This window comes from Polypterus senegalus, chromosome 3 (genome assembly GCF_016835505.1).
Source record: "Polypterus senegalus isolate Bchr_013 chromosome 3, ASM1683550v1, whole genome shotgun sequence".
Classification (NCBI taxonomy): Eukaryota; Metazoa; Chordata; class Cladistia; order Polypteriformes; family Polypteridae; genus Polypterus; species Polypterus senegalus.
The window spans coordinates 14,069,850-14,093,586 of record NC_053156.1 but is presented as its reverse complement, the minus strand read 5'-3'; the positions used below and the strand labels follow the sequence as shown (position 1 = coordinate 14,093,586).

The 23,737-nt window shown below is 43.2% G+C and overlaps 1 protein-coding gene across 4 annotated transcripts in view; it reads right to left on the bottom strand.

Moving 5' to 3' along the window:
* LOC120524858 (pre-mRNA-processing factor 40 homolog B-like) overlaps window positions 1-23,737 on the bottom strand; it is a 124,777-nt gene that overhangs the window by 62,886 nt on the left and 38,154 nt on the right. For all 4 annotated transcript variants that reach the window (XM_039746654.1, XM_039746656.1, XM_039746655.1 and 1 more), the window contains exons 12-16: window positions 17,539-17,653; window positions 17,379-17,443; window positions 17,061-17,225; window positions 14,610-14,718; window positions 14,371-14,521 (exon numbers count right to left, since the gene is read on the bottom strand). In XM_039746654.1, the coding sequence (XP_039602588.1) occupies window positions 14,371-14,521; window positions 14,610-14,718; window positions 17,061-17,225; window positions 17,379-17,443; window positions 17,539-17,653 (605 nt within the window). The remainder of the gene's footprint in view (window positions 1-14,370; window positions 14,522-14,609; window positions 14,719-17,060; window positions 17,226-17,378; window positions 17,444-17,538; window positions 17,654-23,737) is intronic.

The following is a 23,737-nucleotide window of genomic DNA, read 5'->3' as shown; positions in this document are numbered from 1 at the left end:
TATATATATATATATATATATATATATATATATATATATACTATATACATACTGTGGCAAATGCACCCCCAGACACAGACAGACCGACACCAGGATGTACAAAACACACTCCTTTATTTATTTTCCTCACTGCACCACAATGCCTTCTCTCACCAACTCTTTCCTTTCTTCTTCTTTTCTTTCTCTTTTCTCTCTCGATCTCCTTCCTCCTCCTCACAAGCTTTGTCTCCTTCCTCCCAACTCTGGCTCAATGTCTGGAAGTAGACGGCCGCTTATATCATGACCTGGATGAGCCCCTGGTGCTCCCCTTGACGTCAGTTCCTGGTGTGGCGGAAGTCTCAGGAAAGCACCTGGAAGCACTCTGGGTCTTCTTGGAATTATCTCCGGCAGCACCTCCTGGTGTGGCGGAAGTGCTGCCATCCAGGATTCCCTCACTGTCCGGCGCCCCCTGGCGGTGGGCACGTCCTGTCACGAGTGTCCCAGGCTACTCCTTATGGCCCCCAAATAGGCCCAGGCGGCTGCCCTCTCGTGGCCGAGGAGTAACAGCGTCCACGTCGGGGACTATCCAGGCGTCCCGGCGTGACAAGGCGTTTCCTCGAGGAAAGCAATGTTGCCTCAAATCAATGGCAACCTTTTGTAGGTCTGTCCCTGAGACTTATTAATGGTCATCACGAAGCAGAGCCTTACTGGAAATTGGAGGCATTTGAATTGAAATGGGAGATCAGAGGGTGTAACGGTGATGCGAGGAATACATTCAGAGTGTGGCGCTCTGCTGTTTTTTTGTGTAGCTGCCTTCACACAACTTCTCCGCTGCTTTATAAACGAACGCCATATAAGGCCGTCGTTTCTCCTCGCTTCGCGGTTCTGTACTGTTTTATTGTTCGTTTATTACGATTCTTATAGTTATTGTGTAGCTATTCACGACTTACTGTACTGTTCAGGTACCCATTTCCTTTATTTAATCCGCGGCTTGTACGCTATTTTTTGTTCGTTTATCACGATTAGAGATATTTATTGATTCCCTTCTTTAGCTGACTGCCTGCTCATATAAGGCGCTCCGCTGGCTTTTTGTGAAGCAGCCTTTACACAGCTTCTCCGCTTTTTTATAAATGAAAGACATATAAAGCCATCCTCTTTCCTTGCTTTGGCAAGGAAGCTGCATTTTTATTTAATTCACGTGTTCTCCGCTATTTTATTGTTCATTTATTACGATTATTATAGTTCTCTTTATATATCACGTTGTCAGTTCAGCACTCTGGTTGTAATATGACGAAGCTGCGTGAGCTAACTCTTGAGAATGCAACGTATAGTTGTCCAGGAGAAAAGCAATCTTGCCTGAAATCAATGATATCCTTTTGTTGGGTCTGTTTGTGAGACTTATTAATTGTCATCGCGCAGCAGAGCCTTACTGGAAATTGGAGGCATCTGAATTGAAATGGGAGATCAGAGGGTGTAACGGGGATGCAAGGAATACATTGAGTGTTGGAGAAACTCTAGAGACAGCGTGTGTATTAACTTGTGGATTGTTCTGTGAGTATTTGGTGGCAGCGTGACGAAGTCGCTTCCGCAAGACCGCCTTAGCTGTGGAGCTCAGATCAGAGCACATTCTTTTCCCACCTTGTCAATTGTGTAATGCGTTTTTTGAACAGGTTTGATGCATGGAAGTGATCACTCGTACTGCGGTCAGTCAGTTCACATGAGCCGCTCTCTTGTGTGATCTTGCGATGTCCACGGCTTTATTTAATGTTAGCTAAGACCCGGCACTTAAAAGTTTCTCGCTACAGCAATTTGAACTCCATTACAAAGTGATCCAAAGTCTCGTTCATACCGTGTGTCTTCTCATTAAACTTGTATCTGGCGAATAAAGTATTCGGCGTTTTTCTTCAGCGCTTTGGGAGCTCTTCCTTCTTTTCCATGTACTGCGGTCACAGTCAGTTCACGTGATTACGTGGGAGGCGTGATGATGTCACACGCAGCTCTGCCCCCCACGTCCATCAAGCTAAAGTCCATTACAGTATATGGAGAAAAATAGGTTCCAGTTATGACCATTACGTGTAGAATTTCGAAAGGAAACCTGCCCAACTTTTGTAAGTAAGCTGTAAGGAATGAGCCTGCCAAATGTCAGCCTTCTACCTACACGGGAAGTTGGAGAATTAGTGATGAGTTAGTGAGTGAGTCAGTGAGTGAGTGAATGAGTGAGTGAATGAGTCAGTCAGTCAGTGAGTGAGGGCTTTGCCTTTTATTAGTATAGATAAGAAAATCTTGGGAAGAGTGACGAAACATGACTTTCTCAGAGAGGCACTTTCACGTCCTGCAAGATGAGACTTTGTGCCAAGAGATTTAACCAGGCCCAGGGCCGGCAATAAAAGACAAAGAGTAGATGACAAAGTAGAAAGTCATAAAGAATTCAAAAACTTTGGCGCGATACACATGCAGAGCAGGTTAGAGATTATGAAAGGAGTAAAATTCGAATGTCTCAAAAAACTGATAGTAAAGATCGCATAGCACAAACAAACAGAAATTATTACTGGATAAAATAACGGAAGAGCGAAAGGAGATCGAATATATGGACACAGGTGATATGACAGAATTATGTACATATTGTTCGGCTTTAAACTTTAAGTGGGAGACTTGTAAATCGTCTAATTCGTGTTGCCATCCGGGAAAAGTTGTGTTTCTTCACAATCCAGAGACGCGAAGTGGCTGGCATGCAGCGCAGGCAGGGGGGGTTGACGAGCAAAGCCCCCTAGCATTTTATATTTTACTGAAAATGGCTCAGTGTTGCAGTGTGGGCGGGTCAAAATAAAGAGCTTTGACTCTAATCGCGCTCTGATTGGTTTGTTCTTATTATGCTGCCCTTCTCTGATTGGAAGATAATGGAGAGTGCACCTTATAGTGCTATAAAATATCACTGCACTCACACTGACGTGACTCCCGGTCCGCATTCTCAGTTGCTTTGCTCGCCTTTCACTCGTGCGTTACTCTCAGCAACAATTCCATGTCATCATCAGTACAAACAAAACAAATCTGGTTTTTAATTTTCCCCAATCACTACGGACACACAAGCTACAAATGACTGTCTAGAGTGGAGGACCCTTACTCTTCCTGATTCTGCCAATGCATGCATGCCCTATGTGGGCAAACACTTGACGTCGTAAGTATTTTCAGTTGTTTCAGTGTAGGCAGTGTCAGATTCAGATCACGGAGCCAGACCGGGGTGAGATGAACACCTTTACTGACACTTGGGTGGAGCGACTCAGGACACGGAAAGAGAAGGCTGACTTATACAGTGGGGGAAATAAGTGTCCAATCCCGTGCTGAACTTGTAAGTTTGCTCACTTTCAAAGAAATGAACAGCCTCTCATGTTTATGGTCGTTTTATTTTAATGGAGAGAGAGAATATCAACCACAAATCCAGAAAAAAAACAGATCACATAAAGGTTATCAATTGATTTGTCACTAAGAGAAATAAGGAATTGATCAACTACAAACCAGCCAGAATTCTGGCTCCCACAGATTGGCTGTGTGCCCACGTGGCACACAGATTACAATCAATAAATCAATCACAGACACTCCTGATCTCAACTCGTGATGTGTATAAAGCACACCTGTCCACAAAGTCCATTTCTTCCATTCCAACCTCTCCACCACCATAGGCAAAGACACCAAAGAGCTGTCAAAGGACGTCGGGGACAAAGTTGGGATGGGCTACAAGACCACCAGCAAGAAGCTTGGTGAGAAGGTGACAACTGTTGGTGCGATTATTCAGAAATGGAAGATAAATATAAAAGGACCATTAATCATCATCTTTAGTTTACCAATGAACAACCGGGTCTGTCCATGTGCCTACTTGAGCAGGGTGATCGTGTGGGTGCTGAAAGATGTCAATCCATTATAGTGTAGTGCGTTACCAGTGGTATTCTTGGTGACTGTGGTGGTCCCAACTGCCTTCAGATCATTAACAAGCTCCTCCTGTGTAGTTTTAACCTGATACCTCACCTTTCTCATGATCATCTTCACTTCATGAGGAAAGATCTCGCATGGAGCTCCAGACCGAGGGCGACTGATGATCATTTTAGATTTATCTTCCATTTCTGAATAATCACGTCAACAGTTGTCACCTTCTCACCAAGCTTCTTGCTGATGGTCTTGCAGACCATCCCAGCCTTGTCCCTGACGTTCTTTGACATCTCTTTGGTTTTGCCCATGCTGGTGGAGAGATTGGAATGGAAGAAATGGATTCTGTGGACAGGTGTGCTTTATACACATCATGAGTTGAGATCAGGAGGACCTGTGATTGATTGATTGTAATCTGAGTCTCACATGGCCACACAGTCAATCTGTAGGAGCCAGAAGTCTGCCTGGGTTGTAGGGATCAAATCCTAATTTCCCCCGCTGGAGATGGTGGTAACGCTTCCAGTTTACAATTACAGAAGCGTCTGATTAGTTTCATTTCTCGTGTCCTTGCTAGTAACTGATAAACAGGATACTTGGAGCCAGCATTCTGCTCCACTCGATTACACTGCTTCTCTTATCAATACTTGTCTTTGTGCTAAAGTAGCAGCGGGACAGGGTCACAGGTCAAGAGGCTTTAATTAAAATGACTTAAGAATGCTGAAGGCAAAAGCTAATAGTGAACAACAGCACAAGTCATTCAATGCAATCAAATTGTGAAAAATCATATTTATCAGTCGTTTGAACAGAGATGGTTTTGTTTAAAAACATTTTAAAAAAAAAAACATAGCAGTGTGTATGTAGCCAAAGTTGACGTCACTTGGCATGACTTGCAGAAGGCGTAACTGAATGCATCCTTAACTGTAAGTGCCCAAAATGGCAGTGCGCATAAGAAAAACAAAATAGCACTATAATTAATAATTTCTATAACATTCGAACCAATGGGCGGCATGGTAGCGCAGTGATAGCGCTGCTGTCTCGCAGTTAGGAGACCTGGGTTCGCTTCCCAGGTCCTCCCTTAGTGGAGTTTGCATGTTCTCCCCGTGTCTGCGTTGGTTTCCTCCCACAGTCCAAAGACATGCCAGTTAGGTGGATTGGCGTTTCTAAATTGGCCCTAGTGTGTGCTTGGTGTGTTTGCGTGTGTCCTGCGGTGGGTTGGCACCCTGCCCAGGATTGTTTCCTGCCTTGTGCCCTGTGTTGGCTGGGATTGGCTCCAGCAGACCCCCCGTGCTTGGATTCAGCGGGTTGGAAAATGGATGGATGGATGGATTCTAATCTCCATCTCTACATATATAAAAACCAATGTCTGTCTGTCTGTCAACTTTTCACAGCAGGACTGCTGTATGGATTTAGATTGAGTTTTATTTCTATAATTGCTTGAACATTCTGGTTGATTTTACGACTTCTCTCATCGTGCTAAGTATCAAAGTTCGCTTGCCGCACCAATTTATTTGCGTGAATCTGAGAAACGCACAGTGGGCTGGGTTCCTCACTGACTCGCCAGCCTCGAACGATAGAACTACTTAATAGATTGAGATCGGGCTTTTCTCTAGAATTTGCTTGAACATTCCGGTTGATTTTGCGAGCTCTCTCATTGCACTAAGAATCAGAGTTCATTGCAGAAACGATATATTCGCGGTAATCCGAGAGGCTGCAGGCTGAGGGGAGGGGGAATTGGTTGGGGCCTCAGGAGTAGGGAGCCGGACGGGGCCCTCCTCTCTGTCCTGTTTCACTTCTGCGTTGGTGGAACCATGGGGGACAGCCAACATATACAGTGGGTACCATCTCGCCCTCGCAGGTCACCAGACAAGAGGCATTTACTTGATCCTAAGACACGATGCAAACTTAAGAGGTGATCGGGCTTTTTCAGTCGCAGCTCCAAAACTCTGGGAACGATTTGCTGTTGCACGTCAGGCAGGCTCCTTCACTTGCTGTCTTTAAATCTTATTTAAAAACACACTTTGACTCCCCGGCCTTCGACCCAGTGTGAGATGTTGACTATCTGTGTACTTTTTTTAACTTTCTTCAGCTCTTATGTGTTTCTGTTTCTTTTATCCTGTTGGTTATTGTGTGTTTTACATGCTGGGTTTTATTGTACAGCACTTTGGTCAGCCCCGATGTTTTTAAAGTGCTTTATAAATAAATCTCTCTATTATACAAAAAAAAATCCTTGGACGTGACGAGACTATTTTGCTAAGAGATTTTTTCAAGCCCCGCCCTCCTCTCCACCATTTCCGGTTCATGGCCCACGCCCGCGGTCCTCTCACCTCTCATTCATGTGAATGATTTTGCCATCACAGTTCCTGCTCTCTCAGCTCTTATAAATTGTAATGTTTTCCTCACTTTAAGTTCCCAATTAAAGAAGACGTATTATGTCCAAATCGTATTGAAGAATTTCATCAGGAAGGGTTATCAACAGAAGAAATGAGTACACGGGTAATCCTAGCACGAGAAATGAAGTCAAAAGAATTAACGTAAAAATTGTCGATCGGTCACACGGCAAATTGGTTAAATGCATATCGATAGACTCTGCTGAAACAGTTGGTGGTGAAGGTGCGGAAGATGAAAACATCAACTTACAATATCCTGTAGAATATCGACATCCATTAACACCGTGCGGTCTTCCACTGGCTGAATTACTGTTTAAAGAAGGACGTATCGTAATGTAATTGCGTAATTGATGTCTGAGTGATGGGCTATGCAATACGACAAGATTAGTTGTATTGAAAATTGGTCGAACAATTTTGACATGTCAAATTTTAACAGGCAACTGTAATAAGAAGTTTAATGTCACTGTGCTCTGTACAATAATTATTTTATAAATCCACTCACATGTACAGGCCAAGCCAAAGTTAGCACACAGGGACTCTCAACATTTAGAACTGTTAGGCAAGCATTTGAAGAGAGAAGGTACAACTTCGAAAATGGGCAACGTGTACTATTTGTGTATGTTAGAGATGAAATGGAATCCTCTCCTCAGGCCCGGTCTTAGGTATTATGGGGCCCTAGGCGAAAGAGGGGTACAGGAGCCCCCCTGGAAGCTCTGCGAAATGCGTGAAAATTAGACCAAGGAGACGTTTTCTTGTAACGTTACGAGGTCATCACCCTGCGCCCTTTTTCGCCCGTTGACCCATAGAGATCTTGACTCAAACCGCTCCGCTTTTATAGACAGCCGTCCACGCGGACACGCCCGCTGGACCACGTGATTTAAACATGCGAGGGGAGGGGCGAGCCGGGGGCCTGGCCGTCGTCGATCTGGGGCCCCCCAGAGGCCGGGGCCCTAGGCGGTCGCCTACTTCGCCTATGCCTAAGGCCGGGCCTGCTCCCCTTGCCTTGTTTGTAACCTAAGTAAGAGCCTGCACATGGAGAAGACAGTATAGAAAGACTTGGACAGCATCCGACGGACGGATGGATGGGTGATAGCGTCATCCATCCTGAAAACCCTTCCAGCGCAGAGACGAAAAATGGCAGACTGTATAGATCAAGATCCCATCTTGCTAATGTCTTGCTATGGCTTCCCATCTGTAATGCCGCGTAAATCGTCATTAAAGAAAGATAAGGTATTTTCTCTTATGTGATTTTTACCGCCGTATCACTATGGGAGATGTATCGCCTTTTAATATTAAATCTATATCGTTTTCGTGTTGCTTAAAATGCCACAATTACAAAAGAACTTATTCCAACTAGGAAGCTATCACTGCCTAAAGGAACAGCAACAAGAAAGGTAATGTAGTAGATCTAACATGAGACACCAAAGGAGATCGTGATACGCCATTCGCATTAAAACGTTTACAGTTTCCTGTTAGAATAGCTTTTGCTATGACAATTAACAAATCACAGGGAGAAACATTCAGAAAAGTTGGTTTATTTATTAGAGAGAAAGACACGAAATTCACTCATGGGCAGTTATACGTTGCGTTGTCACGATGCAAGTCCAAACACAGAATCAAAATTCAATGCAATATTGACAACAAGTTAATTCCAAATACTGTTTTTCCTGAAGTTTAAAAAGTATTTGTGTGTTAATTTCAAAGCCAAACAGAACGAAAATCGTATAACGCAACAAATGCCTCTAACGCAACATGAAACATCATTTCTTTCAATTTATTACTATAGTTTATTACTCGCTGAAATATAAAATAGTTCTATTATGCATATGTAATTCATGAAAATAACAATCTGTTTAAATTCTATGTTCGCTTCCCCATACGCGAGCGGCAGAGCTGCGAAATGGCTAGCGAATAGCTCCCACCTGGGGGTTGCCATGCGAAGTTGAGCGCAAATAAATAAATATCCACAGTGTAAGAGCCAATTTTACAACGTTAAAAGTTTTGAGTTAAACTCATATTAATGTTTGCTTAATTTGTATATATAATCTCTCTATATAATCTTCATTTGGATCTTGATCTTTGTTTGTCCACGAAAGAATTAGAAGAAGAAGCACTAGATGGCAGTAGAGAGACAGCTAAAACATAGACATTGCATTAAGAATCTCCTCCAGGCTTATACTACTGAAGACTGCAGTACGCCAGTCACACCTCAAAACACAGACATTCAAACTAAACAAATTGTTGTGCTTTAAATTAACTACAGAGATCTTCATTTAGATCTTGATATTTGTTTGTCCGCGAATTCCACGCATGCGTAGACCACCGTCCAGTTTAGTACGTTGTTGTTACTCACGGATGTCAACAATGTGCCAGAATAACGAAAGGGGTGGTGGACAGTGTTACGCTGGTTAGCTCCTGAGGCCTGGTTAGGGAATGAGATTGCCGAAGATAAAAGGTACGTGCCTACGTAACATATGAATGAAAGAAAGACAGTGGGCAAAATGAATGACAACGTAACAGCACGTTCTGGAAATTATTATTGTTACGTTGTAGCTGGCGAGTGCTGCGCGTCTCACAGTTGTACCGTGGCTTGCTCACATGTCAGTGAAGTGATCCCTATTTATGCTTTAAAGAGCCTGGATACCTATGTCTCCCCCTTTTATAACCATTGCTCCGTGTATATTGCCTGCGAGACTGGAGAAAGGATGAGAAGACATCGTGAGAGGAAACGATAGCGTCGTGAAATATGAGACGGAGTGTGAACGGACAGAAGCAGAAATGCTCCTACACCACCACATAATTACCATTCGGACAGTGATTAAGAGTAGGCCTGTCCTATCGAATCAATATCCAAGGGTTTTCTTTTGTAATTTTGTTTCCCTTATAAAAAATCATAATGCTGTGCGACGAAGGGCCCAGTTCACGACTGGCAGCGTTTAAACAGGGAGCCCTTCACAGACAACTTTAACACGCGCAACGCAGTTAGGCGCACATGGCTAGTAGAATATAAATTTCTTCCATAGTCATAGACAATGGTATAGTCTTTTCCCCCTATAAGTTAGTAAGAGATAGCACCTTCTTACAATAACTGAGATGCAGTGTGATAACACAGTAGATTCAGTTGTGTTTAGAACAGGTCCTAGTAAAGAGGGACTTAAGAGACCCATTTTCAACTCAGAGATGGGATACGCATACAGGTTTCTGACCGTTTTGAAATGCTAATAGTAACGATTTGAGATGTAACAAGACTTAAGCTTAGAACTGAACTTTTCTTAACATGATTTTTTTCCCTTTTTTTGCTATTTTAATTTTCGATTTTGTGTGAACTGTTTTTACTATGAAACTTAACTAAACTTTTAAAAACGAAGATATTTTGTCTGTGGAATCATTTCTGCGCGTCAGGTCTTTGTTGAACCCCATTTTTTGAGTTAGAGTTGCTGAACTTTGGTAACTTTGGAAAAACGCAGCTAAACAAAGTGTGAATCTTAGCTGGGTTTTTTAGTCCGCTACAGAGTGAAGACTGAAGCCCAAATATCCAATAAACACTTTCACAAAAGGCGTAACAAATTAAGTAAGTAAAACCGAAGAAAAAGGAATTGCTCAAGTGACATGTTGCTGAAGCCCAACTATCAGTCGCTACAAAGTACAAGACGCTCGCACACGTGTGCTTTTCTGCTTTTCATGTCAACCAGTTTGTCAGACGGAAAATGCTGTTCTGTCTCAGATGGCGAAGTGGAAAAACCAACGCTTGGTAACCTCGAGTCACGCGTTCGAATCTCGCATTTCGGGCGTCGAGTAGTGAGCCGATATTATTATTATTATCACGTAATAAAAGTGTATATTGGATGTGAGTCTGTAACATCCTATGTAAACTTATGGTGCTTGTAAAAAGTTATCGCTGAAGGGATTAGAGCAGATCCACAAACACAGCTCAGTCGTTTTTTCCTGGTATCCCCGCACACGGACGGACGTTCACATCAACATGTCATTTGAACATTTTTTTTTTAATTTAGTTTTATTCAAGAATCCAAAAATTAAACAATAGTGTTACAGACTCGCATCATATGTGAAGATAATAATAATAATAGCAGCTCACTACAAGGACGACGAGGAGTTGCGAACTCGGGACTTCGACGTGGCTACACTACTACGCCATCCGTATAACTCAAAAACAAAGCAGCTAGAAATGTGACGACTGGCCGCACATGAAACGCACAAACACACACGGATGTGATCGTCTGTTACTTTGTAGCGACTGATAGCTGGGCTTCAGCAATGGTTTTACTTACCTATGTTGCTACGCCTTTTGTGAAAGTGTTTGTTGTGATGTAAGATTTGGCATATAACCTGATAAGTATTTTGTATGTCTTTATTTGTAATTTAGGCAAAGCAATTTAATTTAGTGTTACATTAGTGAGAAGCATTCATGTTTAACCGCCCTTAACGACTGAGACCCTTTGAATTTTATGACAGAGTTGGGGGACGTGCTTGACACAAATGTTAATGTTTCTCTGCTAGAGTCTCTCTCTCGTCCCCCACAAAAAGCCAGGCTGCCTAACTGCCAAGCTTTACCTTAACATATGGTCTTGGGGGGGTGGCAGGTGTGAAGATGTTCTATTCCCCCCCATTGGTCTGAGGTATGGCTGTTTGGAACTGGCTTGTCTCAGAAGCCCTTAAGTACCATGACGTCATATTGGCTCTAGGGGTTGGACAGAACATCTATAAATTTACTTGTTTAACCTCACACTTTCTCTCTCTTACTAACCTCTGATGATGAAGAAGCATCTCTCTCTTACTAACATCTGATGAAGGAAAGGACGACACAATGGACATCACAGCTCAGCAGCCATATTGAGACAGGCATAAGGCCTGTTCTGAAGCTGACCACAAACGATGCCTTAACTAGAGACATTTTAAATAACTGACAAGTCTGTGTGACGCCTGAAACTACACATCACCATTTATCAGGTTGTATGGTTGCCAATATTCAAATGTACTTTGCATATTGTTATTATTTATAAATATTATCAGTAATACATTATCGTATGTGTGACTTAACTCCTGCTTGTCTTTTACTACACCTAATTGCCTGAGGTTATAGTTGTAGGAGGGAAGGTGGGGAGAAGTTACACACGTGGACAAAATTGTTGGTACCCTTCAGTCAATGAAAGAAAAACTCCCAATGGTCACAGAAATAACTTTAATCTGACAAAAGTAATAATAAATAAAAATTCTATGAAATTTAACTAATAAAAGTCAGGCATTGATTTTCAACCATGCTTCAACAGAATTATTTAAAAAAAATAAACTCATGAAACAGGCCTGGACAAAAATGATGGTACCCCTAGAAAAGACTGAAAATAATGTGACCAAAGGGACATGTTAATCCAAGGTGTGTCCACTAATTAGCATCACAGGTGTCTACAATCTTGTAATCAGTCAGTGGACCTATATATAGGGCTCCAGGTAGTCACTGTGTTGTTTGGTGACATGGTGTGTACCACACTCAACATGGACCTGAGGAAGCGAAGGAAAGAGTTGTCTCAGGAGATTAGAAAGAAAATTATAGACAAGCATGTCAAAGGTAAAGGCTATAAGACCATCTCGAAGCAGCTTGATGTTCCTGTGACTACAGTTGCACATATTATTCAGAAATTTAAGATCCATGGGACTGTAGCCAACCTCCCTGGATGTGGCTGCAGGAGGAAAATTGATGACAAATCAAAGAGACGGATAATACGAATGGTAACAAAAGTGTCCAGAAAAACTTCTAAAGAGATCCAAGGTGAACTTCAAGCTCAAGGAACATCAGTGTCAGATCGCACCATCCGTCGTTGTTTGAGCCAAAGTGGACTTCATGGGAGACGACCAAGGAGGACACCATTGTTGAAAACAAATCATAAAAAGCCAGACTGGAATTTGCCAAACTACATGTGGACAAGCCACAAAGATTCTGGGAGAATGTCTTATGGACAGATGAGACAAAAATTGAACTTTTTTGCCAAGACACATCAGCTATATGTTCACAGACGGAAAAATGAAGCATTTCGAGAAAAGAACACTGTCCCTTCTGTGAAACATGGAGGAGGCTCTGTTATGTTCTGGGGCTGCTTTGCTGCATCTGGCACAGGGTGTCTTGAATCTGTGCAGGGTACAATGAAATCTCAAGACTATCAAGGGATTCTAGAGAGAAATGTGCTGGCCAGTGTCAGAAAGCTTGGTCTCAGTCGCAGGTCATGGGTCTTGCAACAGGACAATGACCCAAAACACACAGCTAAAACACCCAAGAATGGCTAAGAGGAAAACATTGGACTATTCTAAAGTGGCCTTCTATGAGCCCTGACCTCAATCCTATTGAGCATCTTTGGAAAGAGCTGAAACATGCCGTCTGGAAAAGGCACCCTTCAAACCTGAGACCACTGGAGCAGTTTGCTCATGAGGAGTGGGCCAAAATACCTGCTGAGAAGTGCAGAAGTCTCATTGACAGTTACAGGAATCGTTTGATTGCAGTGATTGCCTCAAAAGGTTGTGCAACAAAATATTAAGTTAGGGGTACCATCATTTTTGTCCAGGCTGTTTCATGAGTTTATTTTTTTAAATAATTCTGTTGAAGCCTGGTTGAAAATCAATGTCTGACTTTCATTGGTTAAATTTCATAGAATTATTATTTATTATTACTTTTGTCAGATTAAAGTTATTTCTGTGACCATTGTGAGTTTTTCTTTCATTGACTGAAGGGTACCAACAATTTTGTCCAGTTATGAGTCTGGGAGATTTGAGGCATTCTGACAAAGGCTACTTATTAATAATACAAAAGGGGAAAGTAGAGCAATATATTACTCTACCAGGACAAAACAGTGTTTATTGGATATTTGGACTTCACTCGTCACACATCATACTGTAACATATGAAAACATTTTCTGTTTTAGCCGTGTGTTCGCGATCTCTTGCCTTGCATTTCCTCCGTCATTCTATATTTACGCAGGTCATTGTAGACACGGAACACACACGTATTTCAAATCACGATATTTCATTACCTATATGATTCCATACAAACGCATCACCAGATAAACACTTCAGCCCGGGCGTGAACTGTGTGGATTGCAGCGGAGCGACGCCTTCATCTCACTGAATGAGGGGTGCCGCAGGATGCATTCTACTAAAGCACACATTTGTGGGCAAACAGCGCAGTGATAAAGAATGGCGTATGATAGGAAAATTTAAGGAGGTCAGGGGCAACAAAAAAAAAAAAAATCGTAAACTTCTAGTGCTAATCTAAACTGTGCCATGCGTTTTGTCCTCACTGCAAGGTTTCTAGAAGAACACCAGACCTCGATTATCAGAAATTCCAGAAGAGAGGCAGGAAGAAAAAAAAGTGGTTGAAACTTACCAATGGGCAAAGGACAGGATGACAGAGCCATCGGTACGGCCGTGGGATGCCAACGCACAACGATGAGAACCGTAACCTTAACTGGAGGACGTTCAGAACACGAAAGAGTGGCCTGCCAAAATGACTCCAAGGGTACGGTGACAGGTCATTCAAGGAGTCGCAGAGGAATTTCCAGAAGAACATTCCAAAGAACTGCAGGATTCCTGGCAGAGGAGTAAAGTGGAAACCTCTGCTATCCCATCAGTGCTCATGTCTCATTTGCACAGAAACATCTGAATGGGGGGGTGGTAGCCGGCTGCGTTCTGCTAAACCACACATTTGCAAAACAAAAGCGCAGCGATAAGGAGCTACGAGCTTCTTGGCGTACGTCAGGAACATTTAAGGAGGTCCGGGCGACGAAAAAAGAATCGTAAGCTTCAGGGATTCTAGTGTTGACAGGGCTGGCTGTGCTGTCAGTGAAGTGAGCAAATAAGGGGGCAAATACTTTTTCACATGGGCGCTTCAGATTTTGAGTATATTAGAAATGGTGTTCCATTTTTTTACTACACATCTCTTTATGTAATGTTATATTTTGTCTAAAGATCTGAGGCCGTTCATTATGACATATCTACAAAAAGAGGGACGGCCAATACTCTTGCACAGGACGTACATGACATGAACTTTCAAACCCTGCCCACCCCGCAGCACTCAGCTCACTCTGCAAGTCTTCATCCTCGGAGAAAGTGGGATTGTCCATCAGGAACTGCTGGGCCTCGGACCAACTCGTCTGGTACGTCACATTCGTCATGTTGTCCAGGATGACTTTCAGCTCCTGAATGTTCCTCTTTCTCAGTTGCTTGGCCTCCTCCTAAACGTTGGGGGGTAAGGGTAAAGGCACCATGGATAATATCACACCAGGCCAGACTGGCATGCACACATCTTTGCTGCTGCCCTACCTTTTCTTTGCGGGCCAGGAAAAAGAGGACATCATCGTAGATCTCCTTCCGGTCCCTTTCTGGCACTACTGACCACACTTCTAAATCCCCAAACATATGCTCAGCTTTTCTGGACAGACACAAAGAAGATGGCTTGCTAGTCTAGTGACCCCAACCCCTGCCACTTTTGACAGTCTCATCATGGCACAGTTTCACTGAGCCACTTTATTGTACCAGCAGACTCTTGATCCCCCCATCCCCACCCCCTGACCCCATCCCACCAGAATGACGTGCCCACCCTTCAGTGCTCCCCTTCCCAGTCTTCATTCACCACACACTGTTCTCATGGATTGTCTCCCCATAGTGACCGAATGCACCTGCAAATGTCACTCAAAAGATGTCAATCCATCCTCTTTTGCCACAGGCTAGTGGTCAACACACCAAGGGGTGTATCCTTGTAAATGCCAGCAGAAGGCACTAAATACGCAGCACAGGACCCTCCACTGCCAGCTCTTGTCACTTACACTACTTGCCAAGAGAGGACACCCTGAGACAACTTATTCACAGGATATACCTACAGACAGGGCCGTCTTAACAGCACCATAGGCCCCTCGGGCAAAGCAGTGCACTGGGGTCCCTACCTACACAACCACTCAGTAAGTCACAGCATACACAGATTACTGCCCAGCGTGCCCATGCGTTAAGACGGCCATGCCTACAGAGGGCAGCGTTGTACAAGTCACTGCAGTGCACAGTCTAGTAGCAGAGTTCTGTCACTTTCAGGATTTACCAGAAGAGGGCACTTTCTCACAATGAGGTCCCACCACTAGGGACGACTCCTGTGCACCCGCTGAATACTCCTAGGACACGCCAGTAGGGTGCACTCCTGTAACAAAATCATCTTACTCCAAGGGTCTACTAGCGGAGGGCAGTCTTGTACAAATTATCCCCATTATCAGAAAAGGCTGGTAGAGTGTACCCCAGAGCAAATCCTTCCTACAACCAGTAAATGGCAGCAGAGGTCACTCTGGTACCGGCTCTTGTCACTCCCACTACCTGCCTATAGAAGACACACTGGTATCATTTATTCTCTCTCACGAGGCGAATCAGCAGAAGGCCGACATATCCTCAGTATATGATAGCAGGGGGCAACTTTCACATAAGCTATTGGGATCGGCAAGACATGTCAGCAGAGGGCACTCATGTAGAAGTTACTGTCATCCTCTGGAAATCTCAGCCGAGGTCACTGCTGTTGAGATTATTGACATTACCAGTGCTTAAGAACAGAGGACACTCTTGTACAATTTATTCTCATATTCTCATCGCCCTGTACATGCCAGCAGGGGGCACTCGGATATAAGGTATTGTCGCTACTGGTACTTGACAACAGAAGGCACTCTTAGTAAAGTTATTGTCATCTCCAGTAAATGCCAGCAGAGGGCACTCTCAGTAAAGTTATTGTCATCTCTAGTAAATGCCAGCAGAGGGCACTCTTGTACAAGTTATCGTCATCTCCAGTGAAGGCCAGCAGAGGGCACTCTGGTAGAAGTTATTGTCACAGCCAGTGCTTGACAGCAGAGGTCACTCTCATTGAAGTTATTGTCATTCCTAGTACATGCCAGTAGATGAGACTCTGGTAACAGATTATGCCAGCAGAGAGTAATCTTACAGAAATCAGTCCCAACACCAGTAAATAGAGGGCACCCTAAAACAAACCATTCTCACCTCCTATAAATGGCAGCACAAGGACCTCTGGCTTAAATTATTGTCATCCCTGGTACATGCAACGACAGCACGCTCTGAATAAAGTTATTGTCACTACCAGTGCTTGACAGTAGAAGACAGCGTTATTCCTGCTACATGCCAGCAGAGGACACTCTGGTGACAATTTACAGCAGCAGAGGACTGTCTTGCACAAATCAGTGTAATTACCAATACATGATAGGAGAGGGCACCCTCTCACGTGTCATTCAATCTACCAATAAACAGCAGAGAGCACGTCGTTTGTCACTTCCAGTACACTCCATCGGCGCCCACTCTAGTACGGGTTACTCTCACTGACCAGATACCCCAGCAGGGGGCACTCTCGCACAACTGGTAAACAGAGCGGTGTAAGAATTTCAATGGTCCCTGCACACATGACCATACGACTGCTAGCAGAGGGCACTCTGGTGCAGGTTATTGTCACAACCAGTGCATGGCAGTAAGACTGCACTCGAATCACACCCAGGTTATACCACAAGAGGGTACACACCTGCTCAAATTATTACTCCCAAACGTAAGTGCCAACATAGGGCATGCTGCAAATAGTTATCATCTCTCATCAAACACTGTATGCCAGTAGAGGGCACTACTGTACCAAGATATCGTCATTCCCAGGATTTACCGGCCTGCACAAACGTTTCTCACTCCTGTGGTTATGTGCGTCTTGTGGTCATCCTCCCTATCCCAGCAGTGACCTGTGCAGCTCACCTGTACCTGGTGGTAGATGTCATTTTTTCGTTCTGCTCCAGGTACCTCTGCAACCTCTCTTTCGCCTCCTTCGCTTTCAGCCTGGTCTCCTCCTTCTCTTCCTTGTCCCGTTGGGCTTTGTAGGCGTTGAAGGTTTGCTTCTTCTCGCTCAGTTTGGGCAGCGCGCTGTGCAACAAGAAGGAAGCAGCAGCACCTGTAAGCTTGGATAGCGAAAAAAAAAATCTTCTCCTTGTGTCCCACCCCAGGCCATCCAACAACCATTACTGCTTCACTTACCTCCCTACTGCTGTATGAGGGGGCGCCATGACGGATACATACCTGTACCTCAGGTCATTTATGATCATCTTCATTGCCTGCTCCCAAGAAGCATTGGCAGGAACACCCTTGGGGGCAAAAAAAAAAAAAGATGAATGAGACCCCCACTGGAGCAGGTTAATGGAAACTAGAAGAAGAAGAAACTGGTAAGCCGGGCCTGCACCTTGTCTTTCAGAAGATCCTTGAAGGCCTGTTTGGCCTCTTCCTTGGTGCTCCAGGTAATGATCTTCTTTTCGATGTCCTGATGCTCTTCCTCCTCCTCTTCTTTCCTGGACTCACTGTGGAGAAGACACATGTGTGAATTAAACTTACATAAAATCCAACGTCTGCATGTCTGTCCACTTTTCACGAGAGAACTACTTTACAGATTTAGATCAGGTTTTTGTCTAGAATTTGCTTGAATATTCCGGTTGATTTTGCAAATTCTCTCATTGCAATCAGAGTTCGCTTGTAGGAGCGACAGACTCGCGCTAATCCGACAGAGACACAGCAGGCCGAGGGGAAGATGGCGGGACCTCAGGAATGGAGAGTTGGGCGGGTCCCTCCTCACTTACGCGCCAACCTCGGAGTGTACCTTACATCCAACTTAGCTAGCGAACGAGAGAACTACTTCACAGATTTAGATAAATAGATAGATAGATAGATATGAAAGGCACTATATAATAGATAGATAGATAGATAGATAGATAGATAGATAGATAGATAGATAGATATGAAAGGCACTATAAAATAGATAACTAGATTGATTGATAGATAGATCTGAAGGCACCATGATAGATATAGATAGATAGATAGATAGATACTTTAATAATTCCAAGGGGAAATTTTATTTTAATTTAAGGAGTTATTTTCTAGAATTTGCTTGAACATTCCAGTTGATTTTGCAAATTCTCTCATCGCACTAAGAATCAGAGTTTACTTGCAGGAGCGATACATTCGTGCTAATCCGGGACACAGGCTGCAGGCCAAGGGGAAGGGGAAGCGTGACATCAGGAGTGGGGAGTCGCTCTACCTCTGTGTTTTGCCTCCGCTTAGCCAGAGATAACTTTTTTTTAATTATTGATCTTTAAAGTTTGTCCTGTTTCACTACTACGCGGGCAAAGCCACCTACCTACCCGTATACGTTAAATTTTGTTTTGCTTTCGATTTCACAATCTTAACATTTTTTAGGATAGAAAACATTAGAAGACTCTGGATGAGAACAGGCCATTCAGCCCAACAAAGCTCGCCAGTCCTCCCCACATCAAGTCGAGTTTTGAAAGTCCCCAACGTCTTACTGTTCACCACACTACTTGGTCTCTTATTCCAAGTGTCTATCGTTCTTTGTGTAAAGAAAAACTTCCTAATGTTTGTGCAAAATTTACCCTTAACAAGTTTGCAACTGTGTCCCCGTGTTCTTCATAAACTCATTTTAAAATACAAGTCTCAATCCACTGTACTAATTCCCTTCATAATTTTAAACACTTCAGTCAGGTCACCTCTTAATCTCCTTCTCCTTAAACTGTGAAGGCTCAGCTCTTTTAATCTTTCCTCATAACTCATCCCCTGTAGCCCTGGACTCAGCCTTGTTGCTCTTCTCTGGATCTTCTCTTGTGCTCTTATGTCCTTTTTGTAGCCTGGAGACCAAAACTGCACACAGTACTCAAGATGAGGCCTCACCAGTTGAGCAGAACCTCCTGTGACTTGTACTGCACACATCAAGGCGCTATATAACATCACATTCTGTTAGTCTTCTTAATGACTTCTGAACACTGTGTGGCAGTTGACAGTGCCAAGACCTCTGTGACTCCTAAATCCTTCTCATAAGGTGGACTTTTGATTTTTAGATCTCCCATTGTGTATTCAAACTTAAACCTGGAGACCACAACTGACCACAGGACTCCAGATGAGGCCTCACCAGTGTGTTATAAAGGTTAAGCATAACCTCCTTGGACTTGTACTCCACACATCAAGGCGCTATATAACCTGAAAATCTGTTAGCCTTCTTAATGGCTTCTGAACACTGTCGGGAAGTCGATAGCTTAGAGTCCACTATGACTCCTAAATCCTTCTCATAAGGTGTACTCTCTATTTTCTGACCGGCCGTTGTGTATTCAAACCACACATTTTTCCTTCCTACGTGTAACTCTTTACATTTACTGACTAAATTTCATCTGCCCAAGCCCGTCTGCTATCCAAGTCCTTCTGTAATGATATAACGGATTCCTAATTATCTGCTAATCCACCTATCTTGGTGTCATCTGCAAACGTAACCAGCTTGTTCCTTATATTCCTATCTAAATCATTTATATATATTAAAAATAGCAGCGGCCCCAGCACTACCCCCTGCTGGTCACCACTCTTAACATCACCCAATTCTGATGAGGTTCCTCACCCCATCACCCTCTGCTTCCTGTGTCTGAGCCAATTCTGCACCCATCTAAAAACATCACCCTGAACTGGCACTTCTTTTAGTTTGATGCCCACCCTCTCATGTGGCACCTCATCAAATGCTCTCTGACAGTCCTGATCAATAACATCATCTGCTCTTCTCTGGTCGTATCCTTTTGTTGCCTCCTCATAGAATTCCAGCCTGTTAGTAAAACACGACCTCCCTCTTCTGACCCCACGCTGACTGTTCCTCCTGTCCTTGCCAGGTGTTGCTCAATCTTATCCTTAATAATTCCGTCCATTAATTTTCCTGTGATGCATGTTAAGCTTACTGGCCTCTAGTTGCTTGGCTCTGCCCTGTCACCCTGTCAATGAGGAGTACTGCTCCCTAAAGCCTTGTTCACACTTCTGTGTTGGCCTGTGTTTTTCGACAGCTGAATAATTAACATTAGAAATACCAGGGGGCTTTACCCCCTGCTCGCTTCACTCGCCAACCCACCTGGCCTGTGCTACACGCCAGCTACTTCGTGTCTCCGCCCCTCACATATGTGGATTTCACTTTCACCAAACAACAAAACTTTTAATTCTCACGGATACGGCTCTTCATTGGGAAGAAACACTACATTTCCTTGATGGCAACTCAAATTAGATGATCTACAAGTCTCCGAACAATATATGCAATCTCTTTTTGCTGTTCTGTGATTTCACCGAGTAATAATTTCTGTTTGTTTGCACTAATGTGATCTTTACTTTCATTTTTTTTTTTTTTTGGAGACTTGCTAATTTTCATACATTCATTATCTCTAACCTGCTCTGTATGTGTATCGCGCCAACATTTTTGAATTCTTTACGACTTTCTACTTTGTCATCTACTCTTTGTCTTTTATTTCCGGCCCTGAGCGTGGTTAAATCTCTTGGCACAAAGTCTCATCTCGGGGGACGTGAAAGTGTCTCTCTGAAAAAGTCACGTCTCGTCCCAGGATTTTTATTCTTATAATAGAGAGATAACACATTTGACAAACGAGAGGTGACAAGGCCCGTCTGTTTAGCTAATAGCTAAGCTGTCCCCTGTAGCTCATCCAGATCCTTCTTAAATTTGTAGCACCGCAGTCATATCAATTCTAATTTATCACTCTTGGAGCGCAGTTTGTTTTTAAAAAATATGTGATATGCTGCAGATTTAAAAGGTCACACCTATACTTTACTATGTCTCTGCAGAAAAACAGAGTACAGTAATCCCTCCTCGATCGCGGGGGTTGCGTTCCAGAATACCCCGCGATAGATGAAAATCCGCGAAGTAGAAACTATATGTTTGTATGGTTATTTTTATATATTTTAAGCCCTTATAAACTCTCCCACACTGTTAACATTATTAGAGCCCTCTAGACATGAAATAACACCCTTTAGTCAAACGTTTAAACTGTGCTCCATGACAAATCAGAGATGGCAGTTCTTTCTCACAATTAAAAGAATGCAAACATATCTTCTTCTCTTCAGGAGCAGAGAATTTCAGAGAGAGAGCGAGCGCTCGCAAAGAAAAGCAAACAATCAAAAAATCAATACTTGTGCTTTTAAGTTTGCCGTGGCATTTTTTAGAGGAGCGTTAGTATCTTCTAAGCAAACAGCCTCTGTGCAAACAGCACCTCTGCTCACATCTCCTCCGTCAGGCGCAGAGAACCTCAGAGATAAGAGAGAGAGCGAGAGCGAGATTAAAGCAAACCATCAAAAAATCAATAAGTGTGCTTCTGGAAGCACCGCGATAAAGCGGCATTTCTTAGAGGTGCGTCCGTATCCACTAGGCAAACAGATTCTGTGCAAACAGCACCTCTGCTCACAGCCCCTCCGTCAGGCGCAGAGAATGTCAGAGAGGGTGAGAGAGAGGCAGAGACAAGCAAACAATCAAGCATATCTTATAGCATTGAGGAGTTTTAGTTAATATGTAATACATGCTCTGATTGGGTAGCTTCTAAGCCATCCGCCAATAGCGTCCCTTGTATGAAATCAACTGGGCAAACAAACTAAGGAAGTATGTACCATAAATTAAAAGACCCATTGTCCGCAGAAATCCGTGATATATATTTAGATGTGCTTACATTTAAAATCCGCGATAGAGTGAAGCCGCGAAAGTCGAAGCGCGATATAGCGAGGGATTACTGTATAGGGAAAGTGTTGCCCACCTCCGTTACCTACCACCCGGTTTCTTGAGAAGGGTGAGGATATTCCCCTGCTGCAAACACTAAGGAGCTTTGAGCATTTTTTCTGTCAAGAATGCACTGTAGAACTGTGATCGCCAAGGATGAAATGATAATTGGCAAAGCTGGCATCAGAATACCAGAACAACCACAACACAGCGACTCCCACCTCAATCTGAAAGGAAACGATTCTGGTGGATTTTTTTTTTTTTTGAGTAGAGAACTTCATTTAAACATTACGAGACAGACACAGACATGGAATTAGCATTTGAAAACGCTTCCAATCGGGGACTAAACACATTTACGCCTACCTCAATGGCTCGAATTTGGCTGGTCGTGAAACACCATTTATGTTGGATATTTTTTTGAACAACAAAACTCTCAAGATTCCTGTGTTATCGTCTCACTCATCACTATCCCTAACTATGGCCAGGTTTATATTTCACGTGATGAGACGTGACATATGCTCCAGCGGACGCTCCTGATACGTAAGCGTTGTACTGTTTATACTTGCGTGCGCACTTTACGTAAATCTGGAAGAATCTACCAGGTGGCAGTGAGAAATATCATCAGGGTGAGAAGACGTTCGGCTTCGCTGTGTTGTGAATTGCGTGAAACATCCATTAAATTCCGAGGACACCTTACCGCAATATCTGTGAAAAGGACATTTAATGATTAAATCCATCAATTCAGGGAGGTGTCCATTCCAGCTAGCATTGGGCACGAGGCAGAAACAATCCCTGGACGGGCATCAGCTCATCGCAAGGTGAATACACGCAGTCACATACACCGGCGTCATTTTAGTGTCACCAAATCTGCATGACTTTGGAAGGAAACTGGAGCTCAGTGTGGAAACCCAGCAGGAAAACATGGAAACTCCAGGCAGGGAATACCAGCGACGTGACTCCCTGCGAGACAGCAGTGCGAGTGCTCCACCACCGTGTGTAATTATTAACAGTGTTTAAATGAAATTAACGATTTATCTGTAAAATGTAACATATATACTTTAATGCATTTCATCATGACAGTGATATCAAGTATAAATCTAAGGATTCTAAATGAGCAGAGAGTTGGAATATCAAACATTTAATGTGCTCAGTGTGGTGATCTACTGCTGTATGCCGTTGCCGTCAGGTCAGGAGGAAGCCCCAGAAAAAAAAGACGGCACAGAAGATGGTATGTGAGACTTTTAAAATGTGTCGTGTCATTACGATGGGGAATATGCAACGCTTAAATATCAAAATACCACAAATGCATTTGTACACATGTGGACAAAATTGTTGGTACCCTTCAGTCAATGAAAGAAAAACTCCCAATGGTCACAGAAATAACTTTAATCTGACAAAAGTAATAATAAATAAAAATTCTATGAAATTTAACTAATAAAAGTCAGACATTGATTTTCAACCATGCTTCAACAGAATTATTTAAAAAAAATAAACTCATGAAACAGGCCTGGACAAAAATGATGGTACCCCTAGAAAAGACTGAGAATAATGTGACCAAAGGGACATGTTAATCCAAGGTGTGTCCACTAATTAGCATCACAGGCAGGTGTCTACAATCTTGTAATCAGTCAGTGGACCTATATATAGGGCTCCAGGTAGTCACTGTGTTGTTTGGTGACATGGTGTGTACCACACTCAACATGGACCTGAGGAAGCGAAGGAAAGAGTTGTCTCAGGAGATTAGAAAGAAAATTATAGACAAGCATGTCAAAGGTAAAGGCTATAAGACCATCTCGAAGCAGCTTGATGTTCCTCCTGACTACAGTTGCACATATTATTCAGAAATTTAAGA